The sequence below is a fragment of the Equus asinus genome, chromosome 20, assembly GCF_041296235.1.
Source record: "Equus asinus isolate D_3611 breed Donkey chromosome 20, EquAss-T2T_v2, whole genome shotgun sequence".
NCBI lineage: Eukaryota > Metazoa > Chordata > Mammalia > Perissodactyla > Equidae > Equus > Equus asinus.
Window position 1 is genome coordinate 21,315,094 of NC_091809.1, and position 19,743 is coordinate 21,334,836.

Here is a 19,743-nt window from a genome sequence, read left to right on the forward strand (position 1 = left end):
GATGCAGCCACTTTGGAAAACAGTCTGGTAGTTCTTCTAAACGGTAAACATATAGTTGCTATATGTCCCAGCAATTCTACTTCTTGATAGACACCGCGATCATTCATTTTATGTGTCACTTGACTGCATCACAGAATGTCTCAATATTTGGGAACACATTCTTTTTGGGTGTGACCGTGAGGGTGTTTTGGAAGGAGAGTAACATTTGTGTCAGACTCAGTACAGCAGATTGCCCTCCCCAATGTGAGTGGGCATTATCCAATCTGATTCAGGGCCTGAATAGAATGAGAAGGTGGAGGAGAGTTGAATTCTCTTTCTCTGCCTCACTGTTGAGCTGGGATAACGTTCCCCTGCCCTTGGTGCTCCTGTTTCTCAGGCTGTGAGACATGGACTGGAACCTATGCCATTGTCTGTCTGGTTTCCAGGCCTTTGAACTGCACCACAGGCTTTCTGGGTCTCCAGCTTGGGGACAAGAGATTGCGAGACCTTCAGCCTCTATAGTCACAAGAGTCAGTTCCTTATAAATTTCATTGGATATATATTTATATAAATTTCATTATATTATTTTTATATGTATAAATGATCTTTCTGATCTTACAATATGGTCCAGGGCCATAAGTTCTATTTCTCTAGAGAACCTTGGCTAACACAACACCCAAGGGAAATGAAAATATGTCTGCACAAAAAGATACACAGGAATTTTCATTGCAGCATTACTCATAGAATCCACAAAGTGGAAACAACCCAAATGTCCATCAACATATAATAGACAAATAAAATGCATTACACTCATACAGTGGAATATCCTTGAGGAATAAAAAGTAATGATATATGCTGCAATACATATGAACCTTGAAAAACATACGAAGTGAAAATAAACCACTGACAAAAGATTGTATGATTTCATTTACGTGAAATGCATTGAAAACACAAATCTGTAGAGAGAGAAAGGAAATTCATGGTAGCTTAGATGTTAATGGAGTAGGAAAATGGGGTTATGACAGTCAAAGAGTACTTTTGGAGTAATGAAAATGTTGTAAAATTGTGATGGTTGCATAACTGTTTGAATATAATAAAAAACACTCAATGGTATAGTTTTAAATGGGTAAATTGTGTGGCATATGAATTACTTTTCAACATAGCTGTTCCAAAACACAAAGAAAAGAGAAAATCATAAGAGTAGCTATATCATTAGGAGGATAAAAAACTTAGTGATTCTGAAGCACCTGGAGCATTAAGATGCAACAAACATTAGGTACCACTATATTTTTACCACTAAATCTTAAAACATAACATAAAACTATTGCAACCAAAAGAGTATGCTATGGGTATCAGTAAATATTACTGGCACAGAAAAGTCTAGAAACTGATACAGTACTTATAAGAATTTGTTGTTTAATAAAGGTGGAATTTCAAATCAGTAGGTCGTGTAGTTTATCAATAAATGATACTGTAACAATTGACCATCTTTTTGGAGGAAAAAAGTAATTGCATCCACTGACCACACCACATGCCAAAATAGACTCTTTGAGGATTCAAGATTAAAGTGTCATTAAAAATAAAAAATTTAAAGGAAATTGGGAGATTTGACTGTAATCTAGAGTTTGAAGAGCATTTTTAAGGCAAATCAGGAAACCCAGAAATTATCTTATTAAATAGACTTTCTTGGCTACATAAAAATCAAATATTTTGTATATCAATAGATGAAACATTGACGTAGCAAAATAGTTATCAATAGATGGATGAAACATTTAATAATGTACATAAGCATTCCTTGGTAAAATGTACTGGTAAATCAGGATTTAAAAAGACCTTTACTAACTCCTTAAAGGGCACTCACTGAAACCCACAGCAAAGCTGATTACCGGAGAAATTGTAGGACCATTCCTAGATTAGGAATGCCTGGTATCATGCTCTTTAACACTGTAGTATGAAATGGGACTGTATAGTAAGATAGGAAAAATTTTTTAAAAAAGAAATACATATTCGAAGAAGAAAAGAACATGAAAGCTACAGAAAAATGTCATTACACTGAAAATGCAAAGGCATTAATGATTTAGAGTTTAGCGTGGTGTCCAAAGTAAACAAAAAGAAATAAGGGGAAATCAAGGTTAAACACGGGATGGATAGAATGGAGGAGATAGACCGTCTCATGCATTGGCGGGCATATCATTACTGGAGAATCACTGGAAGGACTCTAGGAACCTGGAGAGGCGGGTACAAAAGCTTTTCATGAACACTGGGCGGCATGAATCCCCACCCCCAACTGTCCCTGCCAGTATCTAAACCGCGCGCTGGGCAACGTCCCACCTCCAACCCCGCCCCCGGGGATAGGCCCCGCCCCAGGCCGTAGCCCCGCCCACAGGCCGGCCTCTGTCCTCCACCTGGGCCGCGGGGCTTGTTTCCGCCCCAGCCCGGCGCCGAGCGACCCCAGGGCCCGTCGGCGCCCAGGCGGGGAGAACTATGAGTTCTCTGCCGGAAGTGGACGGACGTGATTGGCAGCCCGGGCCCTGGAGACCCGCCCCTTACGGCCAGAGGCAGGAAGCGGACGTTGCGACACCACTTCGCGCGGTATTTTTGTCCCGGGACTCAAGCCTCGAGGAGCGGTCACGTCGGTTCTCGTGCGGTGGCCGCGTCCTCAGTGAGGCCCGTGGAGGGAAGGCCTTGGGCGCACGGAGGGCGTTAAAGGACAGGTGCGGCCCGGGACCCGAGGGGCTCCGTAGAGAGGCCGGGCCTCCGCTCGTCCGCCCGGCCGCTTGGCCCCGCGCTGAGCCGGGGCGGGAAGGGCGCCGTGCGGGGCGTTGGCGTCCCCTGCGCTTCCCTGGTCAGAGCCTCTGCGTCACCTTCGAGACTTTTCCCCAGAAGGAGAAGCAGCTCCGCTGTGCCAGTCCGGTTGCTCAGGCCCCGCGCCCTCCGGTCCTCAGGACCTGCGACCCCGCCGTGTGGCTGTGAGTCCGGGGGAAAGTGGGTCAGGGGCCTCTGCTGCTTTTCCTGGGCGACAGAACGTGTCACCGGAGAATTTGGCCTTGTCTTTGCGGCTTCCGTTTTTGAGTATTACATGAAGGTAAGATAGTTTCTTGGGTGTCAGGGGTGAGCATGTTTGTGTATATGATTATAAGCAGATGTTGACCGTAAGTGTCTCACCTAAAGAAAAGCGAGAATACTCAGCTGTCTTTTCTGCGCTGCTAGGGCCATCCATCCCCACAGAGCTTTAGTCAGGGGCCTCCAGAAGAAAAAGATGGAGACTTTATGACACCAGTTCTAGAATAGTTCAGTTTACCATTGATAGGATATTTGCACTAAATGTGTTCTTTTCCCCACGTTTTTCTTTTGTAAAATCTTAAACCTACAGAAAATTTGAACATTTAATGCAGTGAGTGATCATTGTAGTAGATTCACCATTGTTAACACTTTGCATGTTTGCTCCCTCCATAGACAAATACACTTTATGGTAATTATTTGAAAGTAAGTTGAAAATAAATTGCAGGCGTGATACTTGACCTTTAAATACTTGGTTATTCATCTCCCAAAGATAAGGACATTATCCTATCATAATACTATTAGTTCACCCAGGATAGTTAAAAAGACTAATGTCATCAAATATGCACTCTAAGTAAAAACTAAAACTCTCCACATTGTTCCAAAATATGTTTTTGGATCTAGGACTCAATCAAGGTTTATATATGGCCGTTGTTTATATCTTTTAATCGTTAACCTAGATCAGTTGCTCTTGTTTGAAGAATCATACACATTCTTATGGAAAGTCACGCATTTTGATATTTCTGATTTAATTTTCTTGGTGTGTGTAAACCTTTCCTCCATTTCTCCTCAACTGGTAATTGGGTCCAGAGCAGAGGTTGGCAAACTTTTTGTCTGAAAAGGTTCAGATAGTAAGTACTTGTTGCTTTGCAGGCCATAAGGTGTGAGAATTACTCAGCTCTGCCTTTGTACTGGGCAAGCAGCCATAGACCTAAGGAAACAATTGGGCACAGCTGTGTTCCCACAAAGCTTTATTTACACAAACAGGCCTGTGACCAAAGTGTGCCAGCTCCTGGTGTAGAGGCTTCAGAAGATTATTTCACAATATTTGTAAGTGATGGATAGATCAAATTGCATTCTGTCAGGAGGTCAGAAATTTATGTCATCCCTCAGTTAGTGATGCCAACTTTGATCACTTGCTTAAGGTAGTGATCAGCAGAGCACTCTATTTTAAAGGTGGACTTTTCCTTGTGAATACAAAAGTCCTATGTGGGGTCATATTTTGATACTCAGAATATCTTGTTCCCCAACAGCCTTTCTGATAATTATCTTAGCGTCTGTTAATCACCCGCAGTGAATAAACTTCTGTATTTGTTGTCTCGCATTTGTGGGGGTGTATTTTCAGGGCAAGTTTCTCAGGTTGTTTTTCTAGGTCAAAGGGCAAATATATATTTACTTTTTCTGGATATTACAAATTTCCTTCTACAGGTCTTATGCCATTTGGTAGTTTGTGAATGAGCTTTTTAAAAACATGTCTAAAAATATGAAGAACCATAACGAAAAAAATTTAGTTTTCACTTCAAGGCACTTGTTTTCAAATAGAATACCTGTCCACTTTCATCCTGAGTAAAAATATTCAAATAATTTTTAAGAAGTGCAGTGTTTGGTTTATATTATATTCTATGCAGGCATTTTGTGTGAGTTTTACATGATTATTAGGTAGTAATTCTATTTTTGTGTTCCTTTTATTTGTGCATACTGTACTGTAACATTCTTGTGGGGAATGACAGTTCAATCCACAAATGGTCATTGAATTCCTTTAATGAGCTAGGATGTGTGTCAGGGACAGAGAAACAATGGCGATCAAAATGGACATAGTACTGCCACCATGGGGCTTCCAATCTCTTTGGGAATACAGATATTAAACGAATACTGGCAAGTTTGTGATTTGGACATCAGAATGGTTTAATATGAGCTGGTCATATGTATTGGGAGGGATTGATATTTAAGTTGTGAGTAAAGCCTGAGTAGGATTGACGTGGTCGGGTCCTTGGGCTATTGTGAGATTTGTAGAGTGGGTGAGGGGGTGAGGAAATTTCAGGTCAAGGGAGCTTGATGAGCAAAATCCAGCATAGTTGATACCTTGGTGTATTTCTTAAACTGAGGAGAGAGGGTTGGCAGAAGCGGAACAGACACAGTGGTGGGAGATAGAGTGGAGAGCAGGGACAGGGGAGTGAGGTTCTCTGGACAATATTCTAAGGCCGTGGAATCTTCTGAGATGATTTAGCAGGAGAGTGATTTCAATCAATTACAACTTAAATAGAACCCACTAACTCCTGCTTTGGGAATGGACTTCAGGAAAGATGAGAGTCAAGGCGTGGAGTCAAGATAGACTCTTATCATGAAGAAGTTTTGGAACATGATCATGGAACCTAGATGGTGGGTGATTGTTATGGAAAACAAAATGAAATGATTTGAGAGGTTTTTTTTTAAGGATTGGCACCTGGGCTAACAACTGTTGCCAATCTTTTTTTTTTTTTTTTCTGCTTTATCTCCCCAAACCCCCCCGTACATAGTTGTATATCTTAGTTGCACGTCTTTCTAGTTGTAGGATGTGAGATGCCGCCTCAATGTGGTCTGACGAGCCGTGCCATGTCTGCGCCCAGGATCCGAACCCTGGGCCGCCGCAGCAGAGCGCCCAAACTTAACCACTCGGCCACAGAGCCGGCCCCAATTTGAGAATTTTGTAGAAGGTAAGAGAGAAAGAATCCAGGCATTTCCTTCATCTGTTTGTTTGTTGGAGGATATACCCCCACCTAATGAATGTTTGAATGTTTAGTTAGTGCTTAGTGAAAAAATTCAACCCATGGCTGTGCTTAGGAAACTTGTAAACTATCGGAGGAGACAAACATCTCTCCAAGAAAATAAATGTATTATTACAAATTGATTAGAGTTCTGGAGCTAAAGTAGAGGATGGTATTATTTTCTCTCCTGATAAGGGAACAGGTGAAGGTACAGGACTTGATAAATATTTAAGTCATAAAAAGACAATGCATCAGAGTTAGCCACGTGGGAAGGGACTCCAGGAGGAGATGGGAAACCTTCTGTATTTGGTTGATAACATTTCTAGGCTCAGAGAGGGGAGTGTGTCAAGGATTACTCCTGAATTTGACGGTAGAGGCCTTTTATTTGGTTGTGGGAAAAGCTGACACAAGATTCTAATCTTCAGTGTATACCTGACAGGAAAAATGAGTGGTATCTGTTCAAATGATGTGAATCAAGAGAAAATAAGAGAAAGTATAGATGTGTGTTAATTTTGTGAATAGCACATTCATTCAAGGAATTAATCAGAATCAGTAATTCACTGTGTTATTATCAATCTTAGCAAACGTTTGTGTTAATAAACATAGAGTGGTCTTGTAGTCCACCTGGAGGTTCCTTCTCCTACCCGGATCAGGCCTTTGATTCCCTGGCTGAACATCCAGAGTAACCCCTCCTCTTTGACTTTTTATAAACAGTGATGCATCTGGGGGCTAGCATCACTCCACAGGTAAAGGACCAGAAGACTCCCCTGACAATACAGTTTGCCAGCACCTGAAGGCTCCACGTGGCTTGGAAATATCCATGTTACCCTCTCCCTTTGCTACTTGGGTGTCCCAATGAGCCAGCTGTGCCATAGTGAAACAGTTGGTCAGGAGTCTGAAGATAAGCTTGATGAGGATGTCTTGTGACTCTGCGAATGTCTTTCCTATTGGCAAGAAGTGATGTGAAAGCTCTGTTGGCCTTTCATCCCCAGTCGCTGGCTGCCTTCAGTGAGTCAGGTCCTGTGCCGCTCTTTGTACTGGCAGACACTGGCATCCAAAACAGACATGATGCTGCCCATGATGCAAAGAAACCTCTCCAAAGCAAGCTGACCCTGATGTCAGACAGCAGTGTTAAAAAGCATTAGTACAGCTAGAGAGTTCTTTATGATAAAAGATTGTTTCTCCAAAAATATACATATTTAAATGTCTATCCGCTCAGTAACATTGCTTCAAATATATAAAGCTTTGCCTGACGGAAGGAGAAGAAGAAATAGACAAGGCCACAATTCTGGGGGGAGATTTTAATATATTTTGCCCATAGTGTCAAACCAAACAATAGAGGACGGATCAATTAGGATGTACTTTGGAAATGCTATGTAAGCTGCCTAATGTGCAAATAGAGAATAGTGTGTCTAGTAACTTTCTGAACTCAGAAATTGCTCATCTGGGAGCAAGGGGTAAGGAATGGACTGGAAGGTGCAAGAAGGCTGTGTGGAGGGAGAACTGTGTTGTGTATCTTGTTTAGGCTGGGGATTACATGAGACTGTCAAAACTCATCCACTAAATACTTAAGATGTGTGTGTTTAATTGTATATTTTTAGAACCTCAATTACAAAGTGAAAAGAAAAGAAAAGCATTCTGTGCAGACACCACCTAACTAAACAGATTCTTGGGCCTACTGAGCCCGAGGACCCCCAGTTTGAGACCCCGGTAGTAAGGACAGTTATAGTGTGAGTCTAGACACACGGATTTTGTAACCTATGTGTTTCTGGGTCTTCTGAACTGTAGAATAAGGACTGAGAGGTTGTGAGGGTGATGCTGGTTTGTAGATAATGAAGTGTGGAACTTTCAGTGGTTTTCGTCATTCAGATGCCATTTTGTGTCAGCATTTGGCTTGTTGGTCTGTGTTTGATTTATTAAAGGTTATTGTTGTTTTTTTTTTAATAGCACCCACATTGGTTTATAACATATAAGTTTCAGGTGGACATCATTGTATTTTGACTTTTGTATAGACTGCATCGTGTTCACCACCAAGTCTAGTTGCCATCCATCACCTTACACATCATATGCCTCTCTACTCCTTTTGCTCTTTCCCTCTGGTAACCTCCAATCTGGTCTCTGTATGTGTGGGTGTGTGTATGTGTGTGTGTGTCTTCGACATATAAGTGAGGTCATGTGGTAATTATCTTTCTCCATCTGACTTACTTCACTTAGCATAATACCCTCAAGGTGCATCCACCTATTTGCAAATGGAAGGTTTTGTCTTTTTTGCGGCTGAATTTTCCATTGTATACATATATGCACCACTTTATTCATCCCTTGCTGGGCACTTAGGATGTTTCCAAGTCTTGGCTATTGTGGTTGATGCTACAAGAACATAGGGGTGCATATATCTTTTCAAGTTAATGTTTTCGTGTTCTTTGGAGAAATACTCAGAAGTGGAATAGCTGGATCATATGGTATTTCTGTTTTTAATTTTTTGAGCAATCACCATACTCCTTTCCATAGTGGCTGCTCCGGTTTACATTCCCACCAGCGGTATATGAGGGTGCCTTTTTCTCCACAGCATCTCTGACACTTGGCCGTGAGGTTTGTATAGAAGATTTCATAGGTGAGATAGTCGTTTTTCTGCTGATCGCATCTTATGTCCATTTTTCTATGTAGATTCCATCTTTTTCCTCTTCCCCTTCTATGTTTTTGTTGTCACAAGTTATCCCTTTTTGTATTGTGAGTTTATGACCAATTAAGTGTTTGTGGTTATTTTTAATGTTTTCTTTCTCTTTAGCATTTGTTTGTTTTTTTTTTTTTTTTGAGTAAGATTAGCCCTGAGCTAACATCTGCTGCCAATCCTCCTCTCTTTGCTGAGGAAGACTGGCCCTGAGCTAACATCCATGCCCATCTTCCTCTACTTTATATGTGGGACGCCTGCCACAGCATGGCTTGCTAAGCGGTGCCATGTCCGCACCCAGGATCCGGGCCAGCCCCTATGTTATAATTATTTTCTATCCTATTCTGATACCGAGTTGCAGTTTACTGATTCTGTCTGTTTATCACCTTGTTCAACACTTTGTATTCCTTTGCCTTTTTGTGTTGGGCAGGAGGGCTCCTTTCATGCTTCCTGGTAAGGCAGGTCTAGTGGTGGTGAGCTTCCTCACCTTCTCTTTGTTGGGGATAGCCTTGATTTCCGATTCATCTGTGAAGGATAGCTTCGCTGGATAGAGCATTTTTGACTGGCAGTGTTTAACCTTGAGTCTTTTGAATATATCCTTTCACTCTCTCCCAGCCTATAGATTTTCTGCTGAGAAATCCATTGATAACCTAATAGGGCTTCCTTTGAAAGTTATTTTCTTCTCCCAGGCTGCCCTAATACTTTTCCTTCATCGTTGGCTTCTGACAGTTTTAATACAGTGTGCCATGGGGAAGGTCGTTTTGAATTTAGATAATTAGATGTTCTATTAGCTTAATGGCCTTGTATATCCAGTTCTTTCCCCGAGTTTGGGAAGTTCTCAGCTTTTATTTCTTTAAATAAGCTCTCTGCTCCTTTCTCCCTCTCTCCTCCTTTTGGGATACCCATTATCCTTGTGTTGGTTTTCCAAATTGAGTCAGATAGTTCTTGTAGAATTTCTCCATTTTTAAAAAATCTTATTTCTCAGGGCTGGCCCCATGGCCGAGTGGTTAAGTTCATGTGGTCTGCTTTGGTGTCCCAGGGTTTCGCTGGTTTGAATCCTGGACACGGACGTGGCACCGTTCATCAAGCCATGTTGAGGTGGCGTCCCACATGCCACAGCTAGGAGGACCCACAACTAAAAATATACAACTGTGTACTGGGGGCTCAGGGCGGGGGGAAAGGAAGAATAAAATCTTAAAAAAAAAATCTTACTTCTCTCCCCTCTTCCACCTGAATCATTTCTAGATTTGTACTTTAGAGCTTGCTAATTCTTTCTTCCATATCTTCTGCTCTATTTCCAGTGCTTTCTACTTTATTCTTAACCTCATTTATCTGCTCTTCAGCTCCAGAATTTTATTTGTTTTTTTAATTTTCCATCTCTTTGGTGAAGGATTCCTTCTGTTCATTCATTTTATTCCTCAGTTCAGTAAGCTGTCTTTCTTAGTATTCTTGTAAGCCTTTGTGTGTCTTCATGACAGCCATCTTGGATTCTCTGTCAGTTAGATCAGTCTTCCATGACTTTAAGTGTGGCTGCTAGAGAAATGTCAATTCTTTTTATGCTGCTGGATTCGTTTTGTTCTTTAACAGTGGTTGAGTTGTTGCTCTGATGGTGCATTTGGGGTAGGAAACATATTTCTTATCTGGGTAAGCTGTTTATTTTGGTTCTGAGCTGCTTCTGTCGTATTTGAGAGCCTGTGCTTTCCACCTTCCACTGTCTCTGCCAGATGGGTCATCAGTATCCTCATTGTGCTGTTTGTGCCTCTGTAGTTGCTGCTTCCTTGCTGCCTACAATGTTGCTGCAGTTGTGGGTGTCACCTGTATGGTCACTGGGGTAAGAGCACCTCTACTGCTTCTGGGGTTGCCTGGGTTGGGGGTGCCCCCTCTGCAGCTTGGCACAGGGAGAGCAGGGCAGGAGCTGGGGTCACAGGCATCTCTGCCAGGTCTTGGTTTGTTGGTTTGCAGGCACCACTGCTATGAGTGAGGGGACAGAAGTTGCACGTGCATCTGGGGAGGACTGGGGTCATTGGCTCCATTGTCACTGTTTCCTGGGTCTCTGGGCTCTCCATGGGCTCAGACACTGCTGCCGCATGTGCCCCCTCTACTGCTGCTCCTGGGTTATCCAGGGGTGCTGGCAGCACTCTGCTGCTGCCAGGATACTGGGTTTGTGAGTGTTGCCGCTGCCACCAGGTTGCCCATGTTCATTGACGACACTGCCACCACCACAAGGGAAGGAGTACCTGGGTCACAAGTGCCACTGGGGTCCCTAAGTTCTGGTCTCCAGTGGCTGCATGGGTCCTGGAACTTCAGGAAACAGGCACCACCACTATCAGGGACCCAGGGTGTTGTATGCAGCACCACCTGCCGGCAGGGCCAGTGTTGGTGTAACACCACTGGGGCCTGAGTTCTGGGCACTCTGGTGGCTCTGAAACCTCCAGTTGATGGTGCTACCTGCCACTGCCTGAGGAGAGGGTGGGGCTGAGCCATGAGTGTCGCTGTGACTCTTGCAGCCTCTGGTCTCTACACCAGCAGGATTCCTGCAATCTCAGGCCAGGGGCACTGCTGCCACTCCAGAGGGTATCAGAGTCTTGGATGCAACCCCTGCTGCTGGAAGGGCTGGTGTCAGAGGCACTGCCACCAGGGTAGGGGGAGGGCGCTGGGTTACAGGTATCACATTTCCCGGAGCCTCTGGTCATGGGCCTGCAGTGCTCCCTGGTGCCTCCAGCAGCGTGGGCTGCCTGGACTCCTGGGGCTTCCGTTCGTCTGTGCTACCTCAGCTCTGGGATTCTCTGATGGGAGGTGCGGCCACAGCTCCCGGAACTTCCAGTCTCAGGAGCGGCCGCCACTGCTCTCCTGGTTCCACAAGGTACAGGAAGTCTAGTCAGCCCCCCTTCACATGTGTAGATGTATGGCTCTCCCAGGTGTTCTGGTGTGCTGTGCAGAGTCCTTTGTTGTTCTGTGCCTGTCCTACTGGTTGGAACTTAGAAGGGCGAGACAGAACAATATGCTCTGCTGTGATGCTGGCATCACACCAGAAGTTACTGATTTTTAACAGAAAGAAGATGACCTTCAAATACAGAATGTTAAAGGATGATTTAAGACACATGAAGGAAGTCTGTGGAAGAAACAAATAAATATAAAAGCCAATTGGGTGGAAAACGAACTGAAAAGTGAAATGAAAAGGTGCTCACCATCTGAAAGAGGCTCGTACAATAGGCAGATGTTGGGGGAGTGTGATACGGCCCTGCCCTTTGGCCAAGGAAAAAGGAGAGTGCAGACCTGTTTGATTTGAGTGTTTCCAACCAAGACCTGTGGGGGCTTCCCAAGGCTTTAATGTATCCTGACTTCTTTTATAAAAACATTAACATGCTTTCTCTAATCTTTTAGGGTCAGATTCAGAAGACCTAATGATTATTTCCCTTTTCTTCCATTTTCTTATTCAGGAACCAATAGAATATATGTGATTATATGTACATGTGTATGTAGGACACTGGTTATTTTCTCACCTGCTTGATTGTTTTCCCATATCAGCGATGAATTGTTATATCAATTATTATTTTATTGTCTATGTTCTCCAGTAGGATTGTTGGGTCCTTAATGCCTGGGACATTTTCTGTATAGGTTAGTGCCCTCAACTGAGTGCCTGGTACAGGGACTTAACTTCTTCGTTATTTACTGAAAGAATAAAGGAATAAGACAGTGATAAGAACTTAAAAGGAGGCCCATGTGAGCTTCAGGCTTCTCCGGCATCCATCAAGGGAAGCTCAAGAGTGTTGACCAAATAAAATATTTCATTTTTCTTTTCTTCATATGCCCAGGAGCAGTCTTGACCAGTACCATCCAGTAGAGTTTGCAGATCATGTATATATTGAAAATATTAAGCATGAAGGCAATATTAAAAAAACTAAGATATTATCTATATTTGAAGCATTCTAAATTCAGTGGACACTAATATCTATCAGATATATTTGATTTGTGTTTACATCATACAGAATTTAGAGTTGGAAGAGTAGATTCAGGTATTCAAGTTGCCAAATGTGTAAGTGAGCTGTAAGCTCCTAGTGAGATATCTGGTACAGTGGTCCTCAGTAAATGGCAGTTGATGTTACTGATGCTCTTGTTATAGAGTGTACTGTTCTAGGAGCATTTAGGTTCTCCCTGCACAATATAGAGTCCTTTGGTCTGGACCTAAGCACTTGTGCTGCTGCTTTAGGTAGGAGGAGCTTAGGTGGGGCAGAGAATGCTGTGCTCTAAGTCAGCTCCCTGGTACATATGCCTTAGGGAGAGTGGCTGCATAATCTCGTTCATCAAGTTTATTGCCTTGACGAGTGAAGAGTCACATTCCTTAGGGCTTAAGTCCTCTGTAAAATGAACCCACTGTGCTTTTCCTCATGGGCAGCATGGCTCACAGTTCCCAGTCCCCTTTTGTGGCTCCAGGTGAGACAGGACTCCTCTGACGTTTGATGACAGTAGTGTGTGTTTGTGTGAGGTTTCTTGAGTGTGAAGGGATATTGGGAATTTCAATCCAGAATGGAATGACCTCCAGGCAGGTGAATATGGGAATTGTGGTCATCTCTGCGTCCTCATGCCTTGTTTCTTTTCTCCTAGGTCTTTCTAAGGACCCTTGCTGCCTTCCTGAGGAACAGATAGAGGCAGAAAGGATGGCAACTGACTGTTTGACAGACTGTTCTCAGGTAATTAGAAAGTGTGTCCTACAAAATAACATATAATACCACCAGACAGACACATTTCCTTCTAGGTAGACCTGTCTCCAGAGCTCCTGAAAGAAATCAAGCCACTCCAGGACTGAGTCCTGTTGAATTCCCTCCCAAAGTGGAGCCTCTCATATTGGTTCCTGTGACTAATCTCAGTATTTCAATAATTACCTTTAATATTGTCTCTTAGGATGGTGACTGCATATTTTTTATTTTGTTACATGGTCTGACATGGTAACAAAGATGAAAGTGTGCATTTCTCAAAGATTTGATACATTCATCAACTTTTCCAAGTTTCTGCAGTTTGCTTAGAACCATGCAGCAAGAGGAAACTAAGAAGAGAAGAGCTTTTAGTCTAGTTGTGGTGAGATAAGTTCACGTGTTAGAGGTTCCATTAAAGCTGTAACTGGAGGAGATCAACCATGAGTGAGTGTAGACCAAGAGAAGAGTACATAGGACCATTGCACCCTGGGGGAGATGATGAGAGACCATGAAACCCTCTGTTACCATTTCCTCTCCCATCCTCATTCCCCAGTGAACGCTGGTGTACATGTTACTTTACTGACCCAGCCTGTGTGTGATGGTTTAGGACTCGGTTGCCTTCACTGATGTGGCTGTGCACTTCACCCGAGAGGAGTGGACTTTACTGGACCCAGCCCAGAAAAATCTATACAGAGATGTGATGCTGGAGACCTACAAGATCCTGACCACAGTAGGTAAGGCTGCCATCCTTCCTGTAGCCTCTTATGGAACAGATATATAGATGTGTGTGTGTATATATATATATATGATGTGTTTACTACGTTCCAGTATTGGTGGAGTGAAATCTGCACATAAGGGACACTAGCAAACACTAGTCTCTACACTAGTGGGTTTTAATCCAGTGTGGTTTCTGTAAAACTGTGGTTCTAGGACTAACACCATCCCCATCACTCTGTTAGAAATGTGCATTCTCAGACTCTAGCTTTGACATAGTGAGTGAAACTCTGGCATTGTGCCCTGACATCTTTGTTTTAATGAAGATACTGGGCATGAGTCCAATGGAAAATAAAGTGTGACAACCACTGGTGTGGTGGTTTCTCCATGAGAATGCATATCTCTTTCATACTTACTTTATTTCCTATTTCAATAAAAGTCTGAATGCTCTGTAATGTGTGTGTATATATATATCTGAACATAGGATTCAGAAGCAAGAGATAACCAATCTCTTTGATGTACAGAAGGGATATTTGCATTTTTATGTCTTTTGAAATAATTTTACTCCTGATTTCATCAGAAATATAGGACCTGATTCATGGGGAAATTTGTCGTCTGCGGAGGCCTTTTCTCTTAATACGTCTTTCCCTGTGCACAGAATGTCAGGTGTTCAAACCCGACCTGATCTCTTGGTTGGAAGAAGAAGAAGAGTGGAGGACAGCGGGGAGAGGAGTCTTCCAAGGTGAGTGAGCGTGAAGACCTTCCCTGGCCAGTGAAAATCTCAGTGTGTCAGAATCATAATGAGGAAACTTTAAGACATGCTTTCTCCAGAAGGCTGAGGTCACTGGTCTCTGAAACCTTGGGCATTGTCAGCTTCTCATACATTCTTTACATTTAATGAAAATTTCCTGTGATCTCACAGGATGACTTGTTCTGCTGCTTCTTTGACTTGTTCTGCTTCTTTAACTTTATTTAGATATATGCGCTTTGTCTATAACTTTCCTACTTCTTTTCCCTGATAGCGTCTGTCTCTTTTCCCCATCATAATTTTCATAGATTCGTTTTAATCAACTACTGAATCTTGAGTGCACATCCTTATCATTGCAAAATTTTTGGCATAGCCATGCTCTTCAAATCTGTCTTGCCCTTTTTTTGTTTAATATGTTTAATTTGGAATTAATACTGTGAGCCTTGTTGTTTTTCACTCCTTGAGCCTGCATTTCCTTTTGCAAATTCCAACATTTTTTTGTTGTTTTTTAAATTTTAGAATGGGAACTGCAACTTAAGACCAAAGACTCGACGATTCAGCAGGATATTTTTGGGGAGAAAACATCCAATAGGCTAGAAATGGTAAGAACAGTAAGTTTAAAAAGAGGTATTTCTTGTTTTCCACATTCAGCAAAGATTGAGATTTTCATTAGATAGCACATGAGTATAACTGATAAATATTTGAGATAAGTGGCTTTGTCCGAGAGAGCAATGTCTCTGGGAAGATATTCTGCATCTGTTGAATTGGGGTATTTCCGAAACCCAGCTTGAAAGTCATTGCTTCAGAATTCACACAAGGACTCATTTTCACTTATATAACTAGACATTGACTTTTGAAAACAATTCCATGAAACTGTACAGAAGTCTTTTAAAATTACAATAGATGGCATATCATTCTGGCCAAAGGATTCCATCATTCAACTTAAAAGAAATGAACAGGGTAGGAAGTGTGTGAATGTAATAGAAATGGCCATCATCATCATCATCATCGTAATGATGTTTCTGTTTTCAGATGGGTGGGATCAATTAGTGAGTCTAAAAAATCTTTGAATGATCATTCTTCATTCTTCAACAGGAAAGAATTCCCAATGGGTGGGAACTCCATGATTGTGAGCAATGTGGGAAAGTCTTCAATGAACGTTCATGTCTTAAGACCCAGAGGAGAACTCAAAATGGAGGGGACAGTTATGACGACAGTCAGTATGGAAAAAGCTCCCTCACTCTGCATAAGAAAACCTCACCTGGAGAGAAACATTGTTTGTGTACTCAGTGGGGAAAAGCCATCAGCCCAACTCCAGCGATCGTGTGCAGGAAAACTAGCATGCAAGAGAAAGCCTTCGAATGCAGTGATAGCGGGAAAGCCTTTGCTAATCAGTGTTTCCTTCAGGCACCAACGAGAATTCACAATCGAGAAAAACTCTATGAGTGGAAAGACTGTTCAGGATCTTTTAGTCACTCTGCTAGCCTCGGTGCGCATATACAAACTCACACTGCTAACAACCATTACAAGTGTGAGGAATGCAAAAAATCCTTTAAACGATCTGCATACCTTAACGCTCACGTTCAAGTTCACATTGGAAGAAAACCTTTTCAGTGTAAGGAATGTGGGAAGGCCTTTGTTAAGTCTTTTGAACTTATTGGACATGTTAAAACACACATGGGAGAGAAGCCCTTTCTGTGTGAGGTATGTGGAAAATCTTTTAGAAGTTCCTCGTACCTTCAGGTTCATAGTCGAATTCATACTGGAATAAAACTCTATAAATGTAAGAAATGTGGGAAAGACTTTAAACGTTCCATGCACCTTAAAGTTCACATGCGAACCCACACTGGAGAGAAACCCTATGAATGTAAGGAATGTGGGAAAACCTTCACTCAATCCTCAGGCCTCATTTACCACAATAAGATTCACACTGGAGAGAAGCCTTTTAAGTGTGACACATGTGGGAAAGCCTTTGCTAGTTTCTCACATCTTACTGCCCATTTTAGAACTCACACTGGAGAGAAGCGTTTTGAGTGTAATATATGTAGGAAAAGATTTAGCAGTTCTTCATACTTAGTCGTTCACAACCGTACTCACACTGGAGAGAAACCCTATAAATGTGAGGAATGTGGAAAAGGCTTTAAACGTTCTGTGTCCCTTAAAGTTCACATGCGGATTCACACTGGAGAGAAACCCTATGAATGCAAGAAATGTGGGAGAGCCTTCACTCAGTCCTCAAGCCTTACTGACCATAGAAAAACTCATACTGGAGAGAAGCCTTTTAAATGTGACACATGTGGGAAAGCCTTTGCTCTTTCCTCACATCTTAACAGACATTTTAGAACTCACACTGGACAAAAGCCTATTGAGTGTAATGTATGTGGGAAAACATTTAGCAGTTTTTTGTACTTGATTGTTCACAAGCGTACTCACGCTGGAGAGAAACCTTAGAAACGTAAAGAATGTGGAAAAGCTTTCAGTTTCCGCATTTCCTTTTGGTACCATGAAAGCACTTAGCTGCAGAGAAATCCTGTCAGTGTAAGGAATGTGGTAAAACCCTGAGTTGTCCCGATTCACTTTGAAGATATGAAAGGACCACACTGGAGAGATGCTCTGGAAATGTAAGGAATGAGGGAGAGCCGTCAGAATCTCATCACAACCCGGCATGTGTGGACTAACAGGGAAACTGTACCAATAAGAAACATGGAAAGCCCTTGTCTATTTCCTCAGTGGAATATTTTTTTTTTTAATATATGAGAAACGGACAGAAATCCAAGTGGTGTAATGTGAGAAAATTGTTCTGGTTGTGTTCACTTGTGATTTTGGTGTGGAGAAAAACTTTGTAAGAAATGTTGTATAGTCAATAAAATTTTTCGTAAGATTGTTTCTCTTCCTTGATAAACATAGGGTAATTCAAGAGAAACTGAGTATAGGAAATACGGGGAATGCTGCCCTTACTGTGAACCGTGGGGTCTTCTGAGATACATAGCATTCCGAGTGGTCCTATAGATAGAAGCCTTTGTGATTAGGCCCTGATCATTCCTGGGTATGAGGTGTCTTTCTGTCTACTGATAGGCCGGTCTAGTTGCTACACCTTCCAGGTTGCTATCTGGTCAAAAGTGGATCAATAGGATTCACACTTAATTGTCTTCTAACCACCTGGATTTGCACACTGAAAATTAGGAAACATTGATGAAAGGATTTGAAGAAGACAAATAAATGGAAAGATATCCTGTAATCAAGGATAGAGAGAAAATATTATGTCAGTATTAACCTGGCAGCCTATAGATTCAATGCAGTCCACATTCCAATGGCCTTTTTTTTTTTTCCAGAAATGGAAAAGCCAAACTTCAAATTCATAGGGAATTACAAGGGACCCCAAATAGAACAATTTTGAAGAGAATAAAGAAGTTGGAGGACTCGCAATTCCCAATTTCAAAGCTGCAATAATATGAATTGTGTTTCTATCTTTTAATCATTTTACGTTGTGTGAGGTATGGTGAGGCCAGATGCAGATCAAGAGAGAGAAACTAGAAAGTTTTATGGTTTTGTTACACTCGCACTTTCTTGGAGAGAACACAGCACATTCCACAGAAGGCCACTCAGGGAACCTCCAAGGGCCCATGCGACAGGGAGAGGGAGCAGAAGTATGAATATGCAATTTTACTGTGGTTTCCACAGGAAAAATGGGCTAGGCAGGGTAAGCAGGCCTGCAGGTGGCTGGCTGTGTTTGAAAGTGTTCCCCCTGAGAAATGCGTATTCATTTTGACTTTTAGATTATATATGGTTCGGTACTGTCTGGAGTCCCCAGATATTAATGGGTCAGCCAGGATTCACTTGAAACAGCTAGTGGCTGTTGTGTAGATGTTAAGGCATCAATTTACAGATTTTTAAAATATAGTTAATACATCTGGCCTGTGAAGCTTGAACATCACTGTTTGCATTATGTGTATTTGGGGTACTCGTTAAGATTACATTGCAGGCTTGGGTGGCTGAGACCTTTATCGCAGAAGACACTTGTGTAAGGTGAGATTCAGCTAATACGCATCCACAACATTAAGGAAAGGAGAGTATAGGCTATTTCTAGCAGTAGTTATGACCCCTTGAAGGAGAGCACGTAGCCAACCTCCCCATTTGATGGACGGGAACCAGGGAAATAATCCATGGCAGATTGGGAGGTGCCTGGGCCATGGGATTATGTGATGATACAATTGTAGAGTGTAATTATGTGAAACATCTTTAATAATAGTCATAGGAGTGTTCGTATCTGATTAGCTAGGCCACATGGCACGTTATTAATGGGCGAACAACAGAAAGTTACTCCTATTTTGCAAACACCTCCTTGGTCTGCCAGCAGTTATTCAAGGGCTAAACGGTTGTTAAGAATCATTTTAGGTACTGATCTTTGACCTTAATTTAAGAGGGCAAGGCCAGGTTGTGTTTGTGTCATATGAGAGTTGAAAGCTTGGAGCATTTGCTGGTTGGTCTCTGTGAATTGCCCTGCTGTGCTGGTCCCACTGTGGAATAGGCGGTGCCTTACGTGCCAAAGATTATACCCTGAATGGGTATAATGATAATTATACCTTGAGTATAATGAATAGGCCTTGCCAATCGTGATGGAGAGATGGTCTAGGAAGGGCAGTGGTATCTTCAATGAGAATAGACAATCTACAGTAATGGGGAAGCAGTTGACGAAGAGCTGGCCTGTGGGAAACGGGATGGCAAAATAGATGGAGTATCGAGGGGGTCAGTTGGAGGTGTCAGTTCTACGGAATAACCTGATAGCCCTGTCTCTGGTGATGTATAAGGGAGGGTCACTGTTAAGTGGACTATGCGACATTCAAGAGCTGAGGATGGAATATCTGTAGATGGTGTGGCACAGAGGTGGAGTCTGTACCTGGTACTGTCCCTGAGTGTGGATGTGAAATGTTACCCTCAGGCAGGAATATTGTGAGCAATGAGTGATAGCCTGAAGGGAGTGAGAGGAATACATGGTGGGAACAGATGGCCATTGGCTGTGAAGTTGGTAGTCCAGTATTTGTCATTGCCAATACAGACATCAGCTGGATAGACGTGTATGGCTTGGTGAAGAGAGTGATCGTGGCAAGTCCAATGGTGTCCTGTGTTTCAAGCAGT

At 42.4% G+C, this 19,743-nt stretch overlaps 1 protein-coding gene across 4 annotated transcripts; it reads left to right on the forward strand.

Annotated features, from left to right (window-relative positions):
• The first annotated feature begins 2,523 nt into the window (after positions 1-2,523).
• Positions 2,524-17,500, forward strand: LOC139041283 (zinc finger protein 266-like). Of its 4 annotated transcripts, none has more exons than XM_070491944.1 (7): positions 2,540-3,064; positions 5,585-5,732; positions 13,057-13,142; positions 13,753-13,879; positions 14,518-14,601; positions 15,127-15,209; positions 15,703-17,500. In XM_070491944.1, exons 3-7 carry the CDS (start codon positions 13,110-13,112, stop codon positions 17,056-17,058), a joined length of 1,683 nt encoding a protein of 560 aa, XP_070348045.1. In that variant the 5' UTR covers positions 2,540-3,064; positions 5,585-5,732; positions 13,057-13,109; the 3' UTR covers positions 17,059-17,500. The 4 variants fall into 4 exon arrangements, with proteins under 4 accessions (XP_070348044.1, XP_070348045.1, XP_070348047.1 ...); XM_070491946.1 differs by having other exon boundaries at positions 2,562-3,064; positions 14,440-14,601; XM_070491943.1 differs by lacking the exon at positions 5,585-5,732 and having other exon boundaries at positions 2,524-3,064.
• The last annotated feature ends 2,243 nt before the right edge of the window (positions 17,501-19,743 follow it).